A 27871-nucleotide genomic window follows, 5' to 3' on the forward strand; every position below is an offset into this window, starting at 1 on the left:
GTGGCATTGCCATGAGCACCCCATCACATAGGCAGCTGCCACAGCCTCCTTGCCTCCTTCATTCACTTGGTAGATGAAGTGCACATGTCACCTCAATGCACCCATTACCTTCCCCAAGGAGCTTCTCTGGGCAGCCAGAGCCCCTGGCACACCATGAGAGGTCACCCCAATACCCCTTCTCTGAAGGAGGTGAATCCCCAGCTCAGGGAGCAGGTGCTCAGGGAATGCACAAATGAATAAACGAACAAAGAAAACAATCAGGGAGGGTGAGGTCTGTGAGCTCTTCCAGCATCTGGACTCACTCCCTCCCAACCTCCTCTCTCAGTTGGTACTGCTCACCAGGCTGCCCCCAAGGCTGCCTGGGCTCAGATGCAGCGGGGGGGGGGGGGGGGGGGCGGGGGACCTGCCCCTCCATCCACAGCTCCCTGGGGTGTTTGAAGTGGGGGGGCGATTCCTTCTTACTCCCCCACCAAGTGATGAAGTCTGGTGAGGGCAGACCTCTGGAGAAGGCCTCGGTATATACCCAGGGGGTCCTAGGTGGGGGGTTGTCTCTCCTGGGGACCTGGGGTGCTGCAAACAGAACAGTTACTTTCACCCTGGCCTCGGCTTATAGGCATGCAGCTGGGACAACAGTAGCTGCTCTCAGGGCTCTTTTCTCCTTCGAGGCGCCCCGCCCGGCACTGCAGCCCGGTCTTACCACTGGTCTCGTCGGTGCTGCGCTCAATCACGTGGTCTACTTGGCGCACCCACTCCCCGTTACACTTGAAGAAGATCTGTGTGGCGGGCAAGGCCTTGCATACCAGCAGCACCGGCTTGTTCTTAACGATGTACACATCCTCCGGCTCCACCAGGAAGTGGGGAAGCAGGTCTGGGTTGGAGCCGGGCACTGGGTTGGGCACGGGGTTGGCCACCGTGGCACTCTGCTGAGCACCTGCAGCAGAAGCAAAGAGGGCGGGTGAGCCAGGGCCTCTGCTGGACTTGCACAGCCCTTCCGGGGCTACTCACTTGTTCAGATGCCGAGGTTGGGCCCTGGGGGGAGAGTGAGGCCAGGTGCTGCTGCTTCCAGCCCAGCAACCTGGGCTGCTGAGTGCCCTTCCCCCGCCACCAAGTGTCAGTGTCTCCCTCCATAAAATGAGTGAATAAGCAGTTCCCCCCCTTTGTGAAAACATGAAATGAGACAAGGGCAGAAGTGCCAGCATACGTCAGTGGTCAGGGCTCATCATTACCCTGGTAGAAGTTCAAGGATCCCGGAAAGCCGAGGGGGGAGCTGGAGGGAGAGGGAGAACCCCAGGAGGGCAACCTGAGGGAGAGGAGGGCCGGGGCCCCTTCCTCTGGTGCCCTGGTCACCTCAGGGGCTGATTCCTGGCCCCTGCACTCAGTAGGTGCGATCTACCAAGTGAATGAAGGACAGAAAGAGGCTGGGGCAGGTGCCTATGTGAGGGGGTGCTGGTGGCAGTGCCACAGGAGAGGCCCTGAGAAGAGCGGGTTGGAGTGAGCCTGGGCTGCTGGGTGGGCCCTGGGCAGGGTGGGAGCCAGTAGAATGTGTCTGGGAGCCTGAGGGACCTGGGCCACGTCCCACCCTTCAAGGATACCTGAATATGGGTTTCCTTCTAATTTTAACTGAAAACCACAACCATCCCACAAGTCATTTGTCGCTAATTACACAGGTAATTGGCTCTGAGGCTTTGGTAGAGGTAAACCCCCTCAGCAGTCTGACCGTCTGCTCGACCAACGGGACCCAAGAGGGTGGGGAGAAGAAAGATGGGGGGAGGGAGAAGATGGAGTGGGGGCACCCTCAGCCTCCACACCCAGATGCCCTCCAAACAGGCCCTAGAAGGCCCCGCCTCCCTCAGGGCTCAGTGATTCCCCAACATTCACCCACAACCCACAGGGGCCTCTAGGCCTAATGGGGCGGGGCACGCCTGGGCTTCAGAGACCCATCTGCTCCCTGCTAGCAGTGACCCTGGGTGAGTTACCCATTTTGCCATCTAGGATGTGGAGGTCCTGTCTGCCCCATGGGGGAATCTAGAGGCATCTCATGCAGTCGGCCTCCTGGCTCCACTACCCCCCTGATGGGCAGCCCCAAACCCAGAGAAGGCATCTAACGAGGGCAGGGGCGCGGGGGTGGGGGAGGAGGCTGGCTCCTTGGGCCCAGGGGGCATCCATGCCGCCCCTTCTCTTTTGCTTGTACAGGAAGCCTCTTTTTCCAAGGTGGGTGGTCTGCTCCCTCCACCCCAAGACTATGATTTTGGGAAACGGATCTATGCCTGGTACTGCAGGTCCAGGGTGGGTGAGCTGGGAAAGTCAGCAGAGCCTGAGAATCCCGGTGTGACATCAGGTACCCCCCAGGCCCCCAACCCAGGCTTGTTTCCTTGCCTGCAGAATGGGGAGATGGTACCCAAATCTCAGGGCTGGCAGGAGGATGAAATGGAAAAAGGCACAGCACTGGGTAGATGCTGGCGGCCATCTGTACCCAGTGGTAGAGTGACAACAGCAAGGAGCTCTGTCCCCCTCAGGTACCCTCCTGGCAATCTCTTCGGGGACAAGGGCTGATGAGAAAACAGAGGCAAGAAAGCCTGCAGGTGGCTTGCTCCTTGGGTTGGGGGGTGGGGAGGTGCGCTCCTGTGTGGGAGGGACATGGGGCAGTATCTGGGGCCTGGGCTCATCCACTCCTCCCTCCCAATGCCCCCACCCTGGCCTCTCCCCAGCCTGTCTGTCCCTCTTGTGACCTTCCTTTGGCAGCCACCCCCTCCACACGCCCCCTGCCCAATACTTTCTGATGCTCAGAAATGGAGGCTAAGCTGCCTGGGAATCACACCTGCTCTTGGGAGGACTTGCTTAGCTTGTCCCACCCGGCCCCCATCCTGAACCACCCCCCAGGGGCTCTGTCAGTGCCCTTAGTGGTCTCCGTTTTAGGCTGAGGAAGGTGGGGGTGCAGTAAGAGGGGAGGAGCCATCAAGACATCTTACAGATGGGAACTCTTTTGCCAGTCCCCCGGCTCCAGCCCTGGACTTCCCGGAGCCACTTCCTGACACTTTGTTATGACATTTGCTCCTTCAGTGTCACTCAGCTATCACTTGCCAGGCCCTGACCCAGGCAGCAGGTTTAGCCAGGGCATGGCTGAGTTGGGCTCAGGCCTCCGATGGTCTGGAGAATGAATGGGAGGGAGGGCTCCCAAGTGTCGGGTGGGGAGCTGGTAGGTCCTAGAGCCTCTCTGATCACTTGCTGGGGAAGCCGCAGCATCTGTGCAGACCGCAGAGCTGCACAGAGAAGAGCTAAGCTTGAGCCCTGAGCAGTGCGCGCAGGGGGCTGGGGCAGGAGGCACAGGCTCTAGAAAGTCATTGGAGACCCCAGTGGCAGCTTCCTGGCCAGCCCATGCCTCACCCTGCAGAGGCTCAATGTGATGGCCTGGGCCTGCCTACCGGCTTAGGGTGTAGGTGGGGAGCAGGCGCGTGGCCCCCCATCTTCCCTATCGATCACCGCGCCAAGCGCTGCTCGCGTCAGCCGCCCGCTGAACCCAGCACAATCCCTCATGTCTGCATTTAACTGCTAATGAAAAATAAATGTACTGTGACCAATAAGGGACATAGCTCACTTCTCCTGGGCCTCTGCCATGCCACACTGGCGCGGTCTCCCCTGCCCACCCACCCCCTGTGGGGGCATCTATCGGGTGGACCTGGGGGCACCCTCCAGGCTGCAGTTATGCCCTTCAGCAAGGACACTCTAAAGCCATGGGCAGGAGTAAACTCAGCCCCATTTGGGGCTGCTGGAAACTTCGGGGGTGGCCAGAGCTGGCTTCCCCTTCTCTGGCCCCTGAACCTCTGCGTGACCTTCACCCTTCTGGTCAGCACCTGAGATCTGCCCGCCCCCACCACTCTCCCAGTTAGGTCTCTTGCCTGGACTAAAGCACAGTCAGAGCCTTCGGTCTCTCTCCCGCCACATCGCAGGCCACAAAGCTTCCCCTTTAACGTGAACCCTGTCCTTGACTATCGAAGAAAACACCAAGCAGTGCCTGCTCAGTGCCAAATGATATACGATGCATTCAAAAGGGCACAGACTCCAGTTTACTGCAGGCCCCACCACCCCCATTGCCTCACCTGGGGCCCACTTCTGTTACCACTGTCTGCCTGGCTCCTATGAATGTTTTAGGATGAAACCAAATGCCTTTTTTTTTTTTTTTAAACAATCCCACTTAATTTCAATTTAGTTAATTAAGTCAATCAATCAACCAATTTTGGCTTTTCAGGGCCATACCTGCAGCATATGGAAGTTCCCAGGCTAGGGGTCAAATCAGCTGCAGCTGCCCACCTACATCAAGGACACAGCAACGCAGGATCTGAGCTGCGTCTGCGACTTACACCACAACTCAGGGCAACGCCGGATCCTTAACCCACTAAGCGAGGCCAAGGATTGAACCTGCATCCTTGTGGGTACTAGTCGGGTTCGTTACCACTGAGCCACAACGGGAACTCCGAACCAAGTGCCTTTGACTGGCATCCCTGAACCTTCCATTCTGGCCCAGTCGACTCTCCAGCCTTCCTCTGCAGAAACACCCCCTGACCCCTCCTAGGCACCGCCTCCCACCTCCAAGTCCACGCTCCTCGCTGAGACACCTTTCCTTCCTCCTCTGCCAGCACTTTTCTACCCTCTCCTCAAAACCTAGTTCCACTGTTACTTTTTCTGAAAAGAGGGCTCCCCCACCTCCCTCTTCCAGGACTCCACACATGCAGTTTCACCTCCTCTGCATCAAGGACCTAGTCTCGCTGGTGCTGCAGCTTTTCTCACAGGAGAAGATAGTGTGTGGCTGAGGCCTCTGTTCCCACCACCAGCCTGTCATTCCCCGGTCCCTGCCACCCAGCTCGAGGCTGCCTCGTGCCACGTTGGCGTGTGGCGACTCGGACTGGGGCACCAACTGCCGCTCCCATCTGGCTGGGAGGTGATGCACCGCGGCAGCGGAGAGCAGGCAGGGCAGGGCCCTCTGGTCCCGCGGCCCCGCTGCGTCCTGACCCCCACCCCCACCCAGCTCCCCAGAAGCTCCGTCTGCTACACCCTCGCCAAGTCTCCCCTACCTGCCCAGCCTACCTCAGGGAATTCAGTTCGAAGACGCCTTTCACTTACCAGGGAATCCCTGGCCGGCTCTTGGTCCCAGAACTGCAGGCCCTGAGGCGGGAACCCCACTTCCGGTGAGGCCTGGGGTTGCCCAGCGGGCCCGCTCCTGTCTCAGGAGGGGACTGGCTGCCCAGTCGGCCCAGCAGGCACCCTGGCTCCCGCAGCCCCATGAAGGGTGGGAGTCACAATCCGAGCAGTCACCGCCCACAGCGTCTTCTCAGGGAAAGCGAAGAAGGGGCGTGAGCCACCACGTTGCGTCCGTGCGTGCGTGCGTGTGTCGTGCGTCAGGAGGCTGGGAGCCAAAGGGGAATGGGAGACCCCTGCGTACTGGGCTTTGGCCAGAGCTCCCTCCCGTCCCAAGGTGTTCCTATGCTCTGAAATGGATCCATTCTTTCACTCGTTCGCTCATTCATTCTCGGGTTCACTCATTCCTTCCCTCGTTCACTCATTCACTTGAGCGTTCCCTCAGTGAATACTTACTGAGTGCCACGAGCTGCTGGGGGCTACTGCAGTGAGCAAGGCTGACACAGCCCTTGTTCGTAGACGCTTTCATTCAAGACAGAGAAGGAGAAGAAAATAGAGGATTTCAGATGTTTGCTTAGGGTTCTGAAACAGGCAAAAGAGGTGCCGTTTCAGAAAGGGGGTGAGTTTGAGGGCTGTAGAGGAGCAGAGGGCTTGGGGCAGGTCCCTCCGTGGAGGTGATGTCTGAGTGGAGCCCTGAGTGCCAAGGCCAGGAGGCAGAGTGTTTTAGACAGCAGGGGACAGCACAGGCTGTCAGGCGGGGAGCAGCTGGGCTTGTGTGAGGACAGCGAGGAGGCCACTGTGGCCAGAGAGGAGGAAGTGTGGAGGGAGACCAGGAGGAGGTGAGTCAGAGAGCAGGCAGGGGCCTGACCTTGAGGTTTTACGGGGAGAGCAGTGGGAAGCCTCTGGGGGAACGCTGAGAGCTCCGTGTGTGAGGAATGAAGGGAGGGAGGCAGGAGTGGCAGGATGGGAGACTCGGATAGGGAGGCATCCAGTGGAGTGGACCATGGTGGCCCCGCCTCACAAGATCCATCTAGGAACTCCCACCCAGACTTTAAGTCTCAGCCAACATGCCACCCCCCTTTGGGAGGCCTTCCTGGATCCATGTTCTGTCACTCTGTCCACATACCCACCCTGTCCCCAGAGCTTCCCTCCAGAGTACGTGCCACATTTAGAACTGGGCTGGGTTTATTTGCATGCTGCCTCCCACACTAGACCATGAACTTGCTCAGGATAGGAACCCATGTTTGGCCTGGATACTAATGGAGGGTTTGTTGAGTGACTGAATGACCACCCCTTTTCCCTTGAACTTCCAATGATTTACCTAAGGATTGCTCCCTTTACCCTTCCACCCAGAGACATGGAGAGAGCTCAGTGCAGCCCAGAGGCAGAGTTGTGGGCAGGGAGAGGGCTCTGTGCTCCAGGCTGCCTCACCCCCCCTACACCCCAACATGCTGCTACTCTGAGGTTGAGCAGCCCCCCATGCCTTTTCTCACCTGCAGTCTGGGTTGATAAGACCTGCTCCTGTAACTCTGAGGCCCAGGGTGGGTGTGAAAGTGCTTTCAAATGTTTTATTTTTAAAAGCACCACAGAAATGTGAGGTGTGATTAATCAAGCTATTAATGAACTCGTATTTACTGAGTGAGGATCAGTCCCTGGGAGCAGGGTAGGAGGGCTGGGGGCAGGGTGTCATTTGGCCTCACTCAGCCGGTTGATGTGATCACTGCCTCTCAAGAGCAGCCCTTCCCAGCCTGTGTCCACAACTTGCTCTTTTCACCCTCCCAACAGCCCTGATGTCGGGGACGTGGTAAGGCAGTGGCAAGCCCCTGCTTTTGCTCCTGCCCTGAGAAATGGTCTGGGTTTGAAGTGGGGAGCAGGTGGAGGCGGAGGCTGGGGACCTGGCAGTTTCCATCTTTCTCTTCCTGGCTGCTTGCCCTGCATCGTACCTCCTCACCCCTGGCCACCTATGCTCCTTGTCTGTGCAGCCTGGAGATGTGCCTTTGGTAGGTCCACTTGGGGCCTGGTGTCCAGACAGCCCTGGGAGGGGAGAGGAGCGGCCACAGGATGGTGCATCACGCCCTTCACCTGGCATTGGAGGCTCTGCTGGCCCAGGGCCTGAGCTGCTACCTGGCCTCGCCTCTAGGGCTTCCCTTTATTCGTACGCTATAGGCTGGCATCTTGACTATGTGCAGTTCTGCAAAGGCTTGTGCACATTCTGTTCCAGGCCCTCCTCCTTGCCTTGTTAGGCTAACAGCACCTGGTTTTCTACAGAGAATGCCTCAGCCAACTCAGTCCACATGGTCTTTCGGTCCAGGTGGAACTGACCCCATCTCTGGTCCCAGAGGTGGTTCCCAGAGAGGTGGGTCACCCCATCTCAACAGATGTGACTTCGGGATTTGCACTGGGATGCTGGGAAGAGAGAACCTCTCTTTCTCTCTCTCTCTCTCTCTCTCTCTTTTTTTTTTTTTTTTTTGGTCTTTTTAGGGCCGCACATGTGGCATAGGGAAGTTCTCAGGCTAGGGATCAAATCAGAGCCACAGCTGCCGGCCTACACCACAGCCACAGTAACTCAGGATCCATGCCACATCTGCAACCTACACCACAGCTCATGGCAACACCATATCCTTAACCCACTGAGCAAGGCCAGGGATTGAATCCACATCCTCATGGATACTAGTTGGGTGTACAACCCACTGAGCCACAATGGGAACTCTGAGAGCCTCTCTTTCTGCTGGACCAGTCCTGCAGGCCTTGCAGGCCACAGGGAGGCCATGTGAAAGGGAGGGCCATCGGAGGGCCTGAAGCAGGGACTTGGAGAAAGATGACAACCAGGGGAGAAAGGGTTGTTAACTCCTGGCAGTGTTTGAAGCCTGGGATCTCCGGAAGCTTCTTCTTTCCCTTCCTGGCCCTGTGGTCCAACCCTCCCATCACCTGTCTCCCTTGCTGTTGCCCCAAATGGCACAGGACTTCCCAGAGAGCAGGGACCAGTCTGGGTCCAGCACAAGGTCAGCAAATGAGGGAAGGAACATCTGCAGTACCTCCCGTTGGGGAGCACGTAGGAGGTGGAAGTGGCTGGTGGGGTGACAGCTCCTCACATCGTCCCTCAGAAGGGAGGGAGGGCTGCACCCTGGCCCCTGCTCACATACATACACACATGTATGCGGCACTCTGGTTTCCATGGTAATGCATGTGTGAAAGTGTCACAGAGGCAGTAGCCACCTCCCCAAGATCGGAGGAAAGTCACCCTCTTCTTTTCCTGAGGGGTTCCAGAGGCCTGGTCACAAGGACAGATACAGGCGCCAAGAGAAGGACATGCAGACAGGCTGAACTGCAAAGAACAAAATAGTGGGGGCTGGGGATGGTGCCGCCTCACTGGCTCAGCATCACATGGTGTGGGGTGAATGGCTGGCTCACCCTACCCACCAGCTGCCACAGACCAGGCTTGTCCTCTGGCAGCTGCACTCTGGTGACTTCTGCCCGCCCCTCATTTCACAGACAAGGAACATGAAGCCCAGGACTTGCCTAGGGTCACAGAGCCACAGAGGGCAGGGAGGCTCTCATACCTCCTGATCCAGGCCAGCCCCAGGCCAGGGCTTCTGGATGGCTCCTGAACCAGAGTCTGCCCCCACCCACCACACTACGTTCTGCTCACTCCGCTTACATGCTGACCCTTCTCTGCTTCTCAGACCCCCGCCCCAGTTCATCCTGTCCCAGGGCCTTTGCACTTGCTCTTTCCTCTGTCTGCCACATGCTGCCCTCTGCTCTTCCACAGCTGGCTCCCTCTAATCCCTCAGGTCTCAGCTCCAACTTTTCCTCCTCCAAGAGGCCCTCCCTAACTGCTGGGTCTAAGGTAGCCCTTCCTAACCACTGCCCTCTTCCCAATCTGTTTTCTTTCCTCTCTCTCCCTCTCTCTCTCTTTTTTTTTTTTTGCTGTGCCCGAGGCATGCAGGAGGTCCCAGGCCAGGGACTGAACCCAAGCCGCAGCAGTGACAATGCTGAATCCTTAGCTGCTAGGCCACCAGGGAACTCCCCAGTCTACTTTCTACATTCACCATCACCTGAAGTCATCTCATTTGTGTACTTGTTTGCTGGCTATTGTTTATGTCTAGGTAGGGTGATAGCCCCTTCCCTCAAAATGTGTCATGACAGTGGGGACCACACTTGTCTGATCCACAGCTATAGTCCCAGGCCTGGCACACAGTAGGTGTTTGATAAACAAGTACTGAATGCAAGAATGAATACACTCAGGTCTTCCAATTCGGCACTTGGAGCCCACACTGGGCACAACACTCCTGCCATTGCTAAGAGCCCCCAAACCCACCAGTGAAGGGGACTTAGAAACCACCAGTATGTCCAGGGACAGAGTACTTGATGGGGGAAGAGGCCTCTAGGGAACCCCTCCTGGGGTCCCTTGCTACTGCTGGGCCTTGCCTGGGGCCAGAGAAATAGTTAATAAAGCTGAGGCCTAAATAAGCATTTGATTAACAAACGATAAAATAGCTATTGTGTCCCCGAATTAAGCTGTAATTGTGGCTGATAATTGGCTGGTTAGAATTTAATAAGCTGCAATTAAATAGAATGGAATCCAGGGTAATTATGTGGTCGCGCAGCCCAGAGAGAACCAGGGAAGGAAGGCTTTCTCCTACTTTGGAATCTTCTGCTGGTGCCGTGCGTGCTGCTGTGGGCGTGTTTCTGGTGGTGGTGGTGGTGGTGGTGGTGGTGGTGCTGTGTGTGTGTGTGTGTGTGTGTTTGTGCACGCGTGCACGCATGGCAGGCCTCCTCCACCTTTCACCTGGCAGAGGCGGGCAGGTGGGCACTGGCCCAGCCCCCCCCCACCATCGTTCGGCGGGAGATCATCACGCAGGCCCTGAGCCCTGCCAGGGCCTGTGGCAACTCCAGCTGAAAGAGACATAAAAGGATCCCTGGCACAGTTCCCTGCAGAGTGGGAGGCCGTGGGAGGGTGGCCAGAAGGGCACTGGGAACGCAGGGAGACAGGCAGGCAGGGAGGGGGTCTGCCCGTCTTTCTAAGGAGAAAACTGGGGCTCAGAGAGGGGAAAAACTTGTTCAAGGTCACTTAGCAATCAACGGCCAAACTGGGCCGGATTCTTAGGTTGCCTATGGATCCAGGGTAATTCCAACTGGCCAGGAGGCTGGGCCCCACTCCCCTCTGCCCACTGCCCCTGTCGGCTCCCCAGGCACCCTGCCCCATTCCATCTGTGTCAATCACCAGGCTAAGGAAGAAGGGTCCAACTGTTCCCCGTGTGCGCCCTCGAGACAAGCTGCTCTCCGTGCTGCCATTTCTCTCTCCCATGGCCCACCGGCCCGCCAGAGGCATCGGTGGCTGCAGGGCTCCCTGGTGCCTCAGCCTGACATGTCCACCCTGCCCCCAGCCCAGGTGTGGCCCCCACAAGTCCAAAGGGATGATGAACGGCATTGCTGAGGCGCCGTTTATGACCCCATCAGCATTTTTACAATGTTGCTGGCAATTAATTTAATTAAAGACCCTGTCCTGGATATGGTGGCATTTCATATCTCACTGGTTTAATGTGATCCTGGCCCAAGCAGGGGCCAGGGGTAGTCCAGGAGCAGCCGCTCTGCTCCCCAGCCAGGCTCGGCTCAGCCCACACTGGTCATGGCCCCCAGATAGAGCCCAGAAATGAGAGGGATGCCACCCAGTGATCTGCCCTTGACCAGTGGGAGACACTGCCCACACCCACAGCCAGGATGAGCCACACAGGCTCACGCACACACGCACACCTGCACACATGTGCACAGTCATACAGTTATACCATGACTAACCCTCGTGGCAAAATTTAAGTGGGTTTTCTTATTTAACCCTCATGACAACTCTAGGAGCCAAAAAACCTATTTTATATCTTCAAATTCCAGGCAGGCTGGCTACTCTTTTTTTTTTTTTTCCTGCATTTTAGAGCCACACCTGAGGCATATGGACGTTTCCAGGCCAGGGGTCGAATTAGAGCCATAGCAACTGGCCTACACCCCAGCCATAGCAACATGGGATCTGAGCTGCATCTGAGACCTACGCCACAGCTCATGGCAATGCAGGATCCTTAACCCACTGAGCAAAGCCAGGGATCAAACCTGTCCTCATGGATACTAGTCAGGTTAGTTACCCCTAAGCCATATTAGGAACTTCGGACTCCCTTTTTAAAAAAATTTTTATGGGAAAGAAATCTTACCCTGTAGAGGAAAGCATTCTTTAAAAAACTTTTTTATTTATTTTTGTCTTTTTGCTTTTTTGTCTTTTGGGGGCCTCACCCATGGCATATGGAGGTTCCCAGGCCAGGGGTCCAATCGGAGCTGTTGCTGCCGGCCTACACCAGAGCCATAGCAACGCCAGATCCGAGCCACGTCTGTGACCTACACCACAGCTCACGGCAACGCTGATCCCCAACCCACTGAGCAAAACCAGGGATTGAACCTGCAACCTCATGGTTCCTAGTCGGATTCGTTTCTGCTGTGCCACAATGGGAACTCCCTAATTATTTATTTAATTGAAATTTAGTTAATTGACAACATTGTGTTAATTTCTGTTGTATAGAAAAGTGACTCAGTCATACGTATGTGTATTACTGTACATAATTACATATATTATGCATTTATGTGTATGTGTATATATATATATACACACACACACATTTATATATACATGTATATATATATTTTGGCCATACCTGCAGCATACAGAAGTTCTGGGGCCAAGGATCTCATGCCACAGCAGTAACCAGACCCACAGCAGTAACTGGATCTTAACCCACTGAACCACTGGGGAACTCCTATATGCTTTTTTTCATTTTCTCCCATTGTGGTATTACAGGATATTGAATACAGTTCCTGGTGCTATACAGTAGGCCCTGTCATTTATCCATGCTGTATATAATAGTTTGCATCTGTTAATCCTAAGCTTCCAGTCCGAACCCTCCCAGACCCTCCCGCCCCTTGCCGTGCCCCATACTCTTAACCAGGTCCCACTGGTTCAGCAAATGTGCTAGACACAATGTGCTGGGATGGTGCTGTGCTTGGCACGAGCCACAGAGCAGTGCCCAAATTGGACTTGAGTCCCTTCCCTATGGAGCGTTCATGGCCACAGCCCCCCAGGGAAGTCGGGGGCACAGAGCGTCCCAGAATCACGCTCACCCTGCTGGTGCTCTGGCCTGCGTGGGCACACACACCAAGCCCCCTGGGCACACACATGTGCACACCAGCACTGCTCACTGTCCTCTGGGCTAAATCTGGCCAGGGCGGCTGATGCCCCCACTAGGATGGTGACCCTGCAGACACAGGTCACCAGCCATCCTGCGACCCCATTTCAACAGCTGAGCCCACTTGGACCCTGCCTCATACAGGGATATACACGAAAATGCAGTCACAGATCCAGCTTCCACCAGCAGTGGCGGTGGCTGGGCGCATCCCCCAGCTCCTCCTCTGCCCCTCGTCCATGTGGTGGCCTGGTTGTGCTCTGTCCTCTCCTGGGGCCCCTGTTTCCCGAGCTCCCCACCCCCATGGCCCCCTGCCCGTGGCTCTTCAACTGACAGGAGCCCCCAGTCCCCCTCACAGATGGGCTGCCTTCTGACACTTTCCCTGCCTCTGGATAGCCACCAGGACCTCACTCTGGTGCATCCCAAGAGATTTGGGCTGGGTGGCTCCCCCAAACCTCCTGCTCCCACAGTTTGCTCTTCATCAGCAGGGCCACGCCCCCAGGAGCCTCAGTGGAAGTCTCAGCTGCCAGGCCTTCTTGCTCCCTCACAGTCCACGATTCCAGCCCCTCCAGTCCCTCTCCCACCCACCCCCTTCTCCCTTGCTTCGCCGAGAGCCAACTCTCTTTGCGGGCTGCCCCCGCCCAAGCCTCCAAAACCGATCTTCCCAGCTTTGGTACCAATGCCACCAGGGTGCTATTTTTAGAAAGAAAACCCAATCCCACCCTTCAAACCCCTGCAAGGGTTCTCACTGACCGCAGGGTAAAGGTTCCCATAGACACCCACATCCCCCTGCACACCTGATGCGGCGGCCACATCCCTTGGCACCAACCCATGCCCTGCAGTCAGCTTAGCTCACCCACTACTCCCCTCTCCTGGCACGCCCAGACCCTGCCCCTCACCCCAACTCTTCCCTGTACCTGCAGAGCCCCCACCACCCACTCCCAATGCCCCCCAGCCCTGTTAATTCATAATTCAAGGTGTCATCTCCTCTGGAAGCCCTCCAAGCTCCTCTCTGCAAGGGGGGTACACAGCCCTCTCCTCCACCTCCCCGGCTAAGAGCATCACCCGCTAACATAGGCCATGTGTGGTGGCCGCCTCCTCCATCAGACTGCATCCTCAAGTGTGTGCAGCAGGCCAGGCCATTTCTCAGCAGTGTCCAGCTCAGGGACTGGCAAGTGGGGTGGGGGGATCAATGACTGGTCGAATTGAAGCCTCTCCCCTCACTTGCAAGATCTGGGGCTGGACCCACAGGGCACGGACTTGCTGAGGGCAGGAATGGAGCCCTCAGTTGGGCATCCAAAGACTGGGTCCCCAGTCCCTACTCTGCCTCTCCTGGCTATGTGGCCTTGGGCAATTCATTGCTCTCTCTGGGCTCCAGAGGGGTGGGACTGGGTCAGGGATAGCAAACGCAGGTGCCTTCAGGGGCTGGGGTCGGGAGGCCAGGAAACATGAAAGTGAAGATGCCCGTCCAAGGTGCCAGCTCAGCCCAGCTGACCGCTGCCACGTGGCAGGCCGGCCAGGAGATGCTGGAATTTTTTCTTTCAAGAGGAGCTAGAAATCATTTTTATGTGAAATTCCCTGTTTTAAAATGTTGACAACTAATTTAAACATTTAAACATCGTGTGGGCCAAACAAGCTGGTGGGCCAAAGCCAGACTGGACAACATCCAAGGTCTCCTCTGACTGTACAGACCTAAGAATTGGGGTCACAGCACGGTGAGGGAAAGCCCCCTGATCATTGCTCTGCTCTCTTAATTTCCATCTCTCCCTGACCCTTCCCAGCATCCCCATCACCCTGTCTTCTCCTTGGGACCCCTCTTCATCACGGCTTCCTGAAGGAGGTCCCCTGGGGCCTGGTAGAGGCTAGAGGGGTCATCTGTCCATCCCTGGAGTGGCTGGGAATAACTGTGAGCAACAGCATCCGCCCTCCGCTGAGGCCTGAGGGCATCGGCCCCCTTCCTAGAAGCTGAGGATCGAGAACTGGCAGTGAGCGCTCCCTGCTGGAGAAGATGCTGGGGGGCCGACAGGGTCTGGGAGCTGCCTGCCTTGCCTGCCTTTGCCGGAGCCAGGAAAAGGCTGCTGGCGACAGGAACACAGGCAGGTTGGGGGTGGGCACCCCACAGGGGAGACCTTCTGCCACGACCCCCCCCCCCAAATCTGGGCAGGCTGGAGCTCAGGCCTGGCTGGAACCTTACAGCTGGAAGAGGGTGTCTGACTGCACCCATCATACCCCGACAAGACAGTAATGAGCCCTCACCCCATTTTAATTACCCGCTGTCCAAATAATTACCGGCTTGTTTATTTCACTTAATGGCAGCCGTACTTTTTTCTCCTGATATTGATTTCATGTTTTCCTGGTTTGTTCATTATCTTTCCTGCCCCTTTAATGGGCTTGGAGGTCCTGCGGGTGGAGGAGAGGGGGCTGGAGGAAGCAGGGGTGTGAGGGAATACGAAGGAAGGAGAGGTGGCCTGGGCCTTGCTGTGCAGCCTGAGGTGAGCCACTCCCCTCTCTGGGCCTTGAGTCCCAGAATCCCAGACCCCTGCACACTCTCTCATCCTTGATGAAAGAAAGGAGGGAGAGAGCAGCAGGGGAGAGAGAAGCTGGTGTGCTCCTTCCCAAGGGCCCCTAATGGGATGGGCAGAACGTAGGAGGGATACAGAAAAGGGGAGGGATGGGGTGGAGTGATGCTAATGCCAGAATGAGGTGGGAGGGGGTGCTCCTGGAGACCAGCCTGGAAGAGGCAGCAGTGCAGAGGCCACTGGCCAGTGGGGATGTGGAGAGGCCAGGGGGTGCCCTCCTTATCCCTGGGTCCCTGAGGTCTGTTGGCGGAAGGCACAGGAGACTCCAGCCTCAAGAAACCGAGCTTTCCCTGGGCCTGACCTCCGTCCTTGGCCTCTGCCTCACCTGCCTGCCGTCACCATGGAAACGTGGATGATGCTGTGACGTCATCTGGGCTGTGAAAGAGCAGCTCATTACTCTGATGGGGGGGTGTGGTAAGGAGAGATGGGGGTGAAGGGGGAGGTGAGGGCCAGGGCTTCTTTGGGTGAAGATTTAGAGCCTCTTGAAGGGGTCATTAGCTCTTAATAAATCACTAATAATTGCATGAATATTTAAATCTTAAAAAAAAATACAGTAGGCCCAGTGAGTTTGCCTGTGTGGGTATTTATTGCTATCAGCCTGGAATATATAAAAGTTGGTATTGGTCTGATTGAACTGCTGTTATCACCACAGCTAAATGGGTAATTGGGAGTGAGAGACGCTATCAGTGGATATAAATTACATACAGTAAACCGAGGGCATTAACTGAGAGTTTATTATCAATTATCCCTGCGCTTGTTCCCCTTATAACGAACTTTAAGTATATTAATGAGAAAATTTACAGGTCTTAATGAATTGAGGGGAGCAAGAGGCTGCCGAGGGAACCCCCTACTTCGGCCCCGCACGGTGCTCTCTCTGGGACCCTCAGTGGTTTGTTCCTGGCCAGGAGGGGGCGCTCATGGGTTGTTATGCCAGGCCACAGACATGTGCTTTCCTGCTGGGACCTTCAGGGATAGCTGATCGGTCCCCAAGGCCGGCCCTGCCTCTTCTCAAACCCCCATCCCAGAGAGGGGCGCTGGGTGGGAACGGGGTGGTTTCATCCAGGCAGAGACCCCGCCAGAGCCTGGTCCTGGCTGTTGGGTGTGGAGAATGACTTCAGCTGGGGCCTGACTTCAGAGGATGCCAAAGAGGCAGATCGTTACCTGCGCCCAGACCAGAACGTGCGTGCTGCCATTAGAGCGCCACAAATGGGAGTGTGATGGAGTGGGAGGCCGAGGGGATGCGAGTCTGCACGGGGCTGGGGGTGCCCCTGTGGCAGCTCCACGGGCAGAGCATTTGCGTAGCATCTGTGTCCACCCTGCTGCGGGGCACGGCCGCCCTGTGCTGAAACACGCTCCAGCCACTTGCTTGGAGCAGACAGCCCAGAGGTCTGCTCACTTCAAGGTCAGCACGACCTCCTTCTGGGCCAATTCACCACCCAGCAGCCTCGACTCCCTCCGGGCCTCCCTGCCACGACTTGGCCTTCTCCCTGGTGTCCTCAGCCTCTCCCACCAGGTCCTGGGTAACGACCTGGATTTTCCACAAGGCACAAAACGAAGGCTCCTCTCTTAGGAGCTTATTCACTCCTGAGAAGACAGAAAATGGCTAGATATCAGGGCACTAAGTCTAAGGCTACAACCGTAGTCAGAGCTCCATCAGAGAAGCACTGGTGGCACAAGAGCACATAACTGGGGATGTCTGATCTGAGGCGTCCAAGAGGGCTTCCCGGAGGTGGTGTCACCAAGCTGTATAAAATGCCTTGATGACCCAAGGATGCTCTGCTCTTCTCCACCAAGGACAAGAATTTGATTTGGTGAACTCTTTCCCTCCTTTCCAGCCTCGGCCCCTTCTCTCTTTTACCCTCTGGGCCCCAGTTCTTCCCTCCACCCTGTTCCTGACTCAGCCCCTACAGTCCAGCTTGACCTCCACTTCTCCTACCTGCTGAGGAACCCTCTGTCTGGCAGGAGGCTCCTCCCTCCCTCCCGTTCCTCTGATCTGCCTTCTGCTTGCTCTGGGAGAACGGAGAATGGCAGGCTTCCATGAGGGGGTGTCTTTGGAGCTGAAGACTCCTAAATCCCCACTTGCGGGACCTCCAAGCCCACCTCCACCATCTCTCAGCCATCCCATGTGGCCCCCTGCAAACGGTCACCTCCCTGAGCCAAAAGAACTGTCACTGCCCTGGCTGGGAACCTGCTGGCTCTGCCTCTTCCATCTCTTTCTCTCCTGTCCCTTCAGATGTCACAGGCCACTGTCCTCTCAACTCACCTCCTAACACGGGCCTTTCATCTGTTCCTCTGCCACTCCATGCTCAGTCCTGCCTCAGAGCCATTGTACCCACTGGTCCCTCTCCCCCTGATGAGCTCACTCATCATTGTCCAGATCTCAGCTCCAGGCACCTCCTCGGAGAGGCTTTACCCGAGTGCCCCATCCAAGACAGCACCCCTGTCATTCTTGGGTGCCCACCCCCTCTGATGGGTTCTCTGTTTGACTTGTTTCTTTGCTGCCCATTTGCCTGGAACCAGAGGCCCTGTCACTACCTATTTCTGAGTGAGAGAATGATGATGTTTCTGGAGCGCTTGCTCTGGGCTGCACACCATCAGGCCAGGGCAGGCACAGAAGGCCGTGCGCGCGCCCCGCCGCCGGGTCGGGGTGGGCGGTGGGTGGGAGGGGATATGTTCTGCTTTGGGGAAAAGGCAGGGGCCTGGAGGGAGCTGCAGGGAAAGACATTCTAGGCGGGGGGAACAGTAGGAGCAAGGAGACTGAGGCAGGACATCTCTGGGGGCAGTAAGGATTGGATTAGAAAGGGTTAGAATCTGTGCCGGGACAAGGGCATGAGCAAGCAGGGAAGGTTCTGGAGCAGGGTGGATGGGATCAGAGGGCTGTTGAGAGATGGCTCTGTTGGGGGAGGGGGAGGGGCTTGAAGGCCATCGCCACCGTACAGGGAGCTGCCTGACCACAGGAGAGGAGGAACAGATATGAAATGCACCTCAGGGGGGCAGTGTAAGGGCAGTCACCATCCTGGCCGGGAGGGAGGCAGGCAGGGAGCAGAAGATGACTCTGTCATTTCCTGCCTGGTTGAGTGGGTAGACGGTGCAGCAGCCAGGCGTAAACAACTGGTAAAGCCTTGGCCCACTGCTCACATTCGGGAGGTAGGGACGGAAAAGATTGGTGCCCTCTGGAAAGGTGGGGCTCCTCCGACAAGATGAGAGAGCCATAGGCCTGCCCTGCTGCAGACACAAGTTGGGGGCACGGGGCGGGGGTCCGAGGCTGGACCCAGCTCTCGATGCCATGAGTCACTGAAAGCAGGGCCAGTCAAGGGCTGTGTTGCTGAACCTCAGTCTTGCTTGGGCCTCCGCCTTCCAGCTGGACCAGTGAGAGGCCAGGCTGGCTCTCAGAAGCAGCAAACTGCCAGTCCAGGGGCTCCCAGGTGTGTCTTATAGGTTTAAATCTACCTGCAGAGACTGGGAAGTCCCACACCAACACCAGGATCTACCCCCAGAGAAGACTCTCAAGCTGGACCACACCAGCCACAACAGGCTACGTTCCTCAGGGCAGTTCACCCATGTCTCTTGGGGGCGCTACCTCCCCCCCCCGCTGCTAGAACTAGGGAGCGCCCTGGATCGACTCAGCTCATCCCCAGAATCCCTTCTAGCTCAGTCTGGATACTTCTCCCACCTCACACATACCGCACCCAGAGAAGCCTGGTGGCCTGCGGATCCCAGTCCATCTCAAGGACATAATAAGGCCTGGGGCCTCTGATCTGTCTGCTGTGACACTTTCATCAGCCTGGACCTGTGTTTAGTCACAGCTTTTATTTTAAAAAGTGCTTTGACTCCCCCCAAAGCCAGCCCCACTCGCTTGACTCTCTCCAGCTCTCCACCTAGTTTCCACGCCTCTGGGCCCCTCTCCCTCCCTGCTGCCTCCTGCCTCTGTAAATAATCCTCTCCTCTGTGCCTATAATTAGCCCCAAGTAGAATAATTCATAACAAACTTTATTTCTCGTGGCATCTTTCTTGCTAACGTGTCGCTGAGCGCCTCGCAGGATCAGCAGGAGGGAAGCCAGACTCAGAAAACAGCTGAGCGCCCTCCCTGCGCTCCCGCCCGGCCCTCAGGACCCAAGGGAGCCAGCCTGAGCAGGAAGGTGAGTGCTGGGCACCGCCAGGGTGGATCCAGGGTGTGGACGACCAGTCCAGACACTCTTCCCTGGGTGATCATAATTGTAACAGTAATAATAATAGCAGCCCACAATTATCTCGTGTTTACTACGCCCCTGGCTCTGCTTTTTATAAATGTGTTGTCTTTTCATTCTGACGTATAAAGTAAAATTCACCCCCTTTAAAGCTACAGTCTGGTGAGGTCTGACAAATGTATCCAACACCACAATCAAGGCAGAGAACAGTTTCGTCTCCTAGAAATGTTCCCTGAGCCCCTTTGTTATCAATCCCTCTGCCAGCCCCAGCAACCACTGATCTGCTTTTTGTTGCGAGAGTTTTGCCTTTTCTAGCCCCTCATAGAAATGGAATTATACAGTGTGTGGTCTTTTGTGTCGGGCTTCTTTCACTTAGCACAGTGCCTTTGAGGTTTATCCATGTTGCTTTCTGAACTGATGGTGGGTTCCTTTTGATTGCTGGCGATATTCCTTGTATGAATGGTCTGCGGCTGGTTTATTCATCAGCTTCTAGATTTTGGTAATGACAAAGCTGCCTCTGGTGGACCCGTCCTCATTTCTCACGGAAGTGGGATTTCAAAGGCAAAGGGTAAGCCTGTGTTTAACTCGGCAAGAAACTCTGTCTTTGTCTCATGTATTCATCTATCTATTCACCTATCTATCTATCTATGTATCTATTTATTTTGGTCACACTCATGACACGCAGAAGTTCCTAGGCCAGGAATCGAACTCGAGCCATAGGAGTGACAACATGGAATCTTTAACTGCCACCAAGGACTCCTATATTACATATAATATACTTCCATTATAAATATACTCCTATTTTATATATAAATATTATATCTATATAGATATAACATTTCAACTCTCTCACCAACTTCATGAGTTAAGTACTATCATTATCCCCATTCAATTAATTAATTTGTCTTTTCAGGGTTGCACCTGTGGCATACGGAAGTTCCCAGGTTAGGTGTCGAATCTGAGCTGCAGCTGCTGGCCTACACCACAGCCATAGCAATGCCATATCTGAACCACATCTGCAACCCACACCACAGCTCACAGCAATGCTGGATACTTAACCCACTGAGTGAGGCCAGGGATCAAACCCGTGTCCTCATGGATACTAGTGAGGTTCATTATTACTGAGCCACAATGGGAACTCCCATCCCCCATTTTATAGGTGACAAACCGAGGCTGAGAGAGGTGAAGGAACTTGCCCAAGGTCACACTGCTTTGACATGGCCCACGTGGCTGGATTTCACTCAAGCCCCCCACTATACTACTGCTCACAGCTCTTCTGGGCTCAGCCCTGGGCAAGGCCTGAGGTGGTAGGCGGAGCTCTGATCTGGGAGCTGAAGGCCTGGGTTTGAGTCCCAGCTCCACCTCTTTGGGGCGTGTGCCCACATGAGTCCCTCTGACGCCCGGTGCATCCCTGTCTGCAAGAGGTACACACCACTGCCTGCACCACGGAGAGCTCTGTGGTTTGAAGGAAATAATTTGGAGTGGGCATTGCTGCCCCCTTCAGCTTCAGCTCTGTGATCATTGCCGTGCTGCCCTAACCCCAAGAGCTGGCAGGTTTAGCAGAAGAGACAAGAAGGGTTCCTGACACTCCCATCACCTGCCATAACTTTCAGGACACGACCAAGTCGCTGCAGCCATTTGACACCCAGTTGTTCACCCCCCACCAACTGACTGAAAGTTTGGGTCCCCCCCCCCCAAACTGATATGTTGAAACCCTAACCCCCTTCAAGGTTTCATCTTGGGGGGTTAGGGTATTAGTAGGTGGGCCTTTGGGGGTGACTAGATTATTAGTGTGGGGTCCTCACGAATGGTATCAATCCCTTCATAAAAAAGACCCTACAGAGTTCCCTCACCCCTCTGCCATGCAAGGACACAGAAAGAAGAGGGTGTCTATGTACCAGGAAGCAGACTCTCACCAGACAATAAATCCACCAGTGTCTTGATCTTGGACTTCCCACCTGTGAGAAATATGCTTCTGTTTACAAGCCACCCGGTCTGTGTTATTTTTGTTATAGCTGCCTGAATGGACTCAGACTCCTGCCCGCTGTCTGGTGGATAGGGTTCTCCCATGAGGAAACCATAGCCCAGATACCCAGAGTGAGGGAGTCACAGGGCAGCAGCTCCCGCTTCCTTGGCCCCAAATACAGTGGGGGTGCCCAAGAAGAGGGCCAAAGGGGGGAAACAGGAAGCTCTCCCCAGCCCCACCCCTACCTGCCTTGGCAAGACTGTCGGTGTGGGGTCACGTGGGCAGGTCTTCCAGTCGTCTGGCTGTGTTTGTCCCACGGAAGAATGAGAGTTCTCTGAAGTTGGCCTGGATGTAATAGACCCCCTTGGTCAGTCAGTGATTTAGAAGACGATCATCAGGGAGGCCAGGCTGGGGAGGAGCCTCCCCCTTGTCCTGCCCACTAGCTGCCTCTAGGAAGTGCCCACAGGGCTTACAATGAACGGCGAATCCCCATTCATCCCTCACATGAGCCCTCGGCCACCCTGAGCTGTGCTCCAGACCAGCAGCCCCTGGACAGAATCCCCGTCAAAGAGAGAAAGAGATCAGGAGATGTGGCCACCCCTTGCCAAGCCCAGCTTGTTATTAAAACAAGAGCACAGAAGGGAAAGGTGCTGATGTAAGTGTGACCTCACTGACAGAAGCTGTACGGCTTGGTTGTGGGAATGAACAATGGCTCTGGCCCCTCCCCAGACTCACACTCCAGCCCCTGTCACCATGTCCCTTCACATGTATGACCCCCGCCCCCAGTGTCTCTGAGTTTCTCCCCCCTCCTTCTTTTGTCTTTTTAGGGCATATGGAAGTTCCCAGGCTAGGGGTTGAATTGGAGCTGCAGCTGCCGGCCTACACCACAGCCACAGCAACGCAGGATCCTTAACCCATTGAGCTAGACCAGGGATCGAACCTGCATCCTCATGGATACTAGTCGGGTTTGTTACTTCTGGGCCACAACAGGAACTCCCCTTCCCTCCTCCCTTGACACTCAGCTCCAGTCTCCTCTGTCTAAAACCAGCATGTTCCTTACGAGTTCCTCTTCTCCCATCGACTTCCTCAGCCCGGCCAACACCAGAGACACCTGAGCAAGGTCAACACTTTGAGGAGAAGGAGGAGGCAGTGAAGCTGCAATGGGAAAAGGAACCCAGGGTGCTGCCTGCATCCTAGCATCTGCTCTTCTGGGACCCCACTGACCATCCCCTGGGTGTCTCTTCTCTCGAGCTAGGCCAGCTTCTTCATGCACATTCTCTGCATTCCTATCACATTTGGACTGGCCTTGCCAGGGTAGCTTCAGGGGCTGAGACTCTACCCACAGACCAGGCAAGTCCAAGCTTTCACTGGGGGTGATGGCAGGAGACAGCCCAGGCTGTGTGGACCCAGGCACCAGGGACAGCCCAGGTTGCCCAGCTGGACAGTCCTCCTGGCCTGCCTGTGGCTCAGTGATGCTGTTATCTCACCCCACTGAGCCAGTGTGACAGCGGACATCCATCACCCGGCTCTAGTACATGTGCCCTGGGAGGAACGTCCACTCCCCTCACTGCCTGCAGATCAGGCAATGGTGAGCAGCTAGGAGGGAGAAGTAAGCACAGCGCTGGGAGGGATCAGAAGAGGCAGACGAGAATCCCCAGAGGGAGTGACAGGAGTGGTGTCGGGAAGGCAGGAACACTTGAGAAGGGCCTTGAAGGTGGCACAGGGTATCAGTAGGTGAATTCAGTAGGTGCGAATTCACAGAAGCAGAAAAGAAAACAGCAGGCTCAATGACTGGACACCTGTTGATTGCCCTTCCAGCCTCCATTTCCCCATTCCTCCAATAGCAGCTCCTTTTATTTTTCTTTCTTTTCTTTTCTTTCTTTCTTTTTTTTTTTTTTTTTTTTTTGCTTTGCCTTTTAGGGCCACACCCGTGGCATATGGAGGTTCCCAGGCCAGGGTTCCAATCAGATCTACAGCTGCCAGCCTACACCATAGCCACAGCAACACCAGATCCGAGCCGTGTCTGTGACCCACAACACAGCTCATGGCAATGCCAGATCCTTAACCCACTGAGTGAGGCCAGGGATTGAACCCACATCCTCATGTATCCTAGTCAGGTTCGTGAACCACCGAGCCATGAAGGGAAATCCAGCAGCTCCTCTTCTTTGGGGATCCCCTGTTGTTCCATTGTCAGTCATGTGGTTTGGGTGGAAATGACCCTCCAATTCCCAGCTCCAGAAGTAGGCCCTGGTTGACTTAAACCAATCCTCTTTTCTGCCCTTGCTGTGGTGATGGGTTTGGGGAGGCATGGGAGCCTGGTAATGAGGTCCTGGGAGACATTTGCTTGCCTAAATGGTGTGGAGCAAGGATGTAGGGACTGGGCTGCTGCAATCATTCTGCTACCAAGACAGGGAGGGCATGGAGCTGCTGGGGGCTGCCCAGAGGAGGCAGAGTAGAGAAACGGAGAGAGTGACATTGCTTGAGCCAGTGGATCAAACCTCACCCAAAGTCAGCCCTATCTTTGAGCTTCCCAGTTACAAGAGGCAATAGCATCCACTTACTGTTTAGGTCTGTCTGAGTTGAGTTTTCTGTCATATTGCAGCTAAAAGATTCTTAACTGAGAATCCAGTTTGGCTGGGGTGTAGGAAGCATGAAAAGAGAGTAAGATGGATCAGGAAGATTTTACCAAGGGGGCTGAATGACAAATTGGGGAACTTCTATTTATTTCCATAGTCACCAGGGACTCATAGTGCATGAGCGGATCATACTGGGTTCCTAGAATCCTAAAATACCCTCTGAATTGGCCTCACCAATCCCTACTTCTCCCTCTCCAGCTCCCTTCCACCAGAGTTAAGCCGCAGAATTAGGTTTGCGAGAAAGCATAATCTGTTTACCCTTCATGGCCTGCCAAGCCACCTTGCCTGAAAGCTCTGGGAACATTACTGGAAGTCTATGAGGTGGGAGTCTATACCCAGGAGAATGGAGGCTCCGCAGGACAAGTATTTGCTTCGTTTTGGTAAATGTGCAGCCAGCATCTAAAATACCGACTGGCACACAATATGTGGGTGCCGAATAAACTTCGGGGAATGGATAAATGAATTCTCTGGAAATGGCGGCAGAGGTAGATAGAAGAGAGGCACAGCCTGAGTGGGGGCTGTCCGTGGTGCTGAAATCACACCAGCAAACCAGAACCGCTATCCATGGTGCTAAAACAGAGATCACAGCTAGCTACATGGCCCATCCACGGTGACTTGGAAAGGGTTCAAAGCGTCTTAGGAACCACGATGGGAAAGCAGACAACATAACCTTGCCTCCCCTGCTAATCCAAGGCCCCCAAGACCTTCTGCATGAGACAGATAACCTGGCACAGAGCCAAGCAGACCAGTTTCCTGATGGTGACCCCATCACCATCCTCGTGTGCCCAAGCTCTCCAGGGTTGTGGGTCCCTGAAGGCCTCTAACATCAGCCTCTATTCAGTCAGCCTCTGTTGGGGACCCTGGGAGAGGCAGCCAGGCAGAGATGGGTTCTGGGCAGGCAGCCGGAGAGAGAAGCTGCATGCCAACAGCATTAACTGGAGGGCCTGGCAGGAGATTCCAGTCCTCACCGGCTCATGGGCACTACCAGGCGAGGCATCTGTGTATGTAGAACAGGGGGTGGTGGTGGCTGCTCCATGATGACAGGTGAGATGGCAGGAGATAAGCTGGAGACACAGGTCAGCACCGACAATGAAAATCTGGGATTGGGGCTAGGGAACTTGTGGAATGGAATTTAACAGGGGTGTGGGAGCAGCAATGGGGGGTAATGAACTGGGGATGAAGTAAAGGGAGTTTCAGGTGGGCTGGTGAGATGGCCCCTATCCCCATCAGATAGGAACAAGAGAATCCTAAATACACACACACACACACACACACACACACACACACAGCGTTGTCAGGTCTGGCCCAGGCATCTGGCTCTGCTGGGAACTTCCTCTCTGACATCATCCCCACAGGGCAGAGGTCTCCTAACATTCTAATTTTGCCCAAGAACCATTCTGATTCTGCCATCTATGAATGTATCTAAACCTTTCTGGAAGCAATTTATATTTCCAGCCTGCATCACCTCTAGGGAAAATGGATTTTCAAAGTTTATTCCCTGCTGAGTGCAGCAGGATTTCCTGTTATTGGTTTTAAACTTCCCTCTCCTGAGTTTTGGTGGGGGCCAGGAGTGGGGAGCGGTTCGTTCTGCCAGGCTGGGAGTTAGTGAAGCAACCACGTTCCCTTCTCTATGCCCTTTCTGATTTTATAGATTTCTACCACATTCCCTCCCAGCCTCTCTCTGTGCACTGAAGTTGTCCCAGGTGGGCTCGTCTGATTTTATATGACAGTTCCCTTTTCATCACAACCCTCTTGATAACAACCACTCACAGATGTACTGAACTTAACAGTTACCTACACACGGTCATCTGGGAGAGAGTCAGTCTTTCCCACACCCCTGTGAAGCAGGCTCCCAGGGGTTGTCACCTCCACTTTATAGACTGAGGGTCAAAGAAGGCAAATGAATTACCCAGGTCAGGTGTGTCCGTAATAAAACCCAGGTTCTCCCCACCCCCACCCCTGTCTCCGGCTAGTGCTCCCCGAATGAGACATGACCTCAGGCACACCAGAATGCTGGATGCAGGTGCACCTCACTCATGCGTTGAGAGAAGAGGATATTTATGGCTCACCTCAAACTCCCCTCCCAACCATGCCCAGCCTCCTGGTGCCCTTCTGGGTCCCTCCTTAGGAAAGGAGGTCCAAATACCATCCCCCAGACACCGGCCACATCTTCTTCCCCAAACTAAAACTTGCTGGCCATTCTCTGCCCAGCCCGCTGCCTGTCAAGATAAGAGTTTCCTAAAGCTTATCCCTCACCAGCCTAGCATTTTACTACCACCCAGGACAGTTTAGATTTAACTGCAAACTTGGTGATTTCACTGTACATATTCTCTTCCAGATCTTTTATTTAAATGTTAAGAAAAAAAAAAAAAAAAGATTAGCTCCAATTCTTGGCTGAGCTCACATCTTACACTTCTCTATCCAGAAGACTGTTTATTCATTCAGATCTTTTGTTTCCTTTCTTTGTCAGCTCCTTATCAATGATAAAACAGTTGCTTCAAATTCCAGATGAATCCATTCTTAAGACACAGTTATAGATGGGACCCACACCCCAAGACACTTAGGATACACACACACACACCCCCCTTATTAAGGCACCTATTTATGCTGATGCTGGTGCCTTGACACTGTGCTCAGGCACACAAGTGTCTACCTATGCCTCCCACCCCCATACTTCCCTGCACACTCACTCACACACCTGCCCATTGAGGAGGAACTTGGTGCTTCTTTTTGAGGAACCCAGCAATTTCATACATCTGACAGGAGGGAAGGGGATGGAGCCAGGCAGGGAAATGCCAGCACATGAGTGAAATGGATCAGAGGCTCTGGAGCATCTGGAACTGTTGGGAGGGGATCAAGGAATTTCCTGAAATTTGGACCGGGGTGCTAAGAGAATCCTGGATGGGGACCTCTCTCAGCCACGGGCAGGGCGCCCAGCTGCCTCCTCCTGGGAGCATTCATGCGAATCTCAAGCACTGAGCTCAACACACCAGACCAGGCAGGCAGCCTCTGTTCACAGAAAAGCAGGTGGCCCTGACCCCGCAGGGACTGGCCTTGTGGGGTAGATATCCTTGCTTTCCAAGCATGCAGTGAGGTCACCTTCACCCATGGGCACACACTTCCTCTGTCACACCAGTGCTAAGAGCTACCTCCAGGTGTACAAGCCAGCCCGTGGCCAGAGGCCCCCCTCCCAGAATCATGTGATGCCTGAGACTATCCGTCACCCCACCGAGCCACCCTGAGACCACTTCTCTCCTGGGCCCCGCTGCCTGCAGAGTGCAGGGGTTGCCCACAGTGCCAGGTGGGGACCTAGGACTACCCAACATTTCCATGAAGCAGCTGCCACCCGAAATCCCCAAGGGGTGATGACTCCCAGCCTGGAGAGTCATTACAAGCCCAGAGCACTGCCATCCACACCTCACACTCCATTCTGTCTTGGGGCTGCCACCTGGCACAGGGTGGGCCCAGCCTGCCAGCCACTCTGGCCCAGCTACAGGGATAGAGCACACCGAGCCTGGTCCCCGCCAGAGCCCTCACAGTGCACATGTGGCTCCTTGGAGAACCGGTAGGGATGCGGAAAGGACACTAGCAGATTGTATTCTCATTAGGGAACCACCTCTCAGCACCTGGGGACAGCTTCTCTTGGGGTGGGGGATAGGGCCAGGGACCTCAGACTTCCGCAGGGGCTCAGGCTGAGGGCGATAGGGAGGGTGGGTGGCACTATGTCGGAGGATAGAGCCATTTCTGAGCATGCAGGGCCCTGCTCCCTCTGCATCTGTCCTGCTGCTTGGGAGTTCTGAACTCAGATCCTTCTTGCTCTCTTTTCCGTCCTCGCCTGGCATTTTTCTTCCCCTCAGGGTCCTCAGAGGACAAGGCTCCATAGAAAGACCTTAAATGAATAGCCCCTTCTGGGCCCTGGGGAATATATTACAGTTCTGAAGTGATGGCCAAAATGGGGGAAGTAATCCGGGGCCGACAGGGAGACATATGGGGCAGGCTGGGCTGCTAATGCCAACCATGCATCTCGGCAGGGCTGGGAGCCGTGGGCCACTTCTCACCAGCAGACAGGACAGGGCCGAGAGGAGGAGGGCCCCATCTCTGCGCCTTCTTTGTTCTTCTCCCTTGCACTCCTGACAACGTGCAATTATTTCAT

At 55.1% G+C, this 27871-nt stretch overlaps 1 protein-coding gene across 5 annotated transcripts in view; it reads right to left on the minus strand.

The window, feature by feature from the left end:
- The window catches only part of UNC5A (unc-5 netrin receptor A), a 63818-nt gene that overhangs the window by 15288 nt on the left and 20659 nt on the right, over positions 1-27871 (minus strand). For 3 of the 5 annotated variants that reach the window (XM_047778034.1, XM_047778032.1, XM_047778035.1), the window contains exons 2-3: positions 5590-5655; positions 698-931 (exon numbers count right to left, since the gene is read on the minus strand). In XM_047778034.1, the coding sequence (XP_047633990.1) occupies positions 698-931; positions 5590-5655 (300 nt within the window). The remainder of the gene's footprint in view (positions 1-697; positions 932-5589; positions 5656-27871) is intronic. The other 2 variants (XM_047778037.1, XM_047778033.1) reach the window with 1 other exon arrangement.

This window comes from Phacochoerus africanus, chromosome 4, assembly GCF_016906955.1.
Source record: "Phacochoerus africanus isolate WHEZ1 chromosome 4, ROS_Pafr_v1, whole genome shotgun sequence".
In the NCBI taxonomy this organism is placed as follows: Eukaryota; Metazoa; Chordata; class Mammalia; order Artiodactyla; family Suidae; genus Phacochoerus; species Phacochoerus africanus.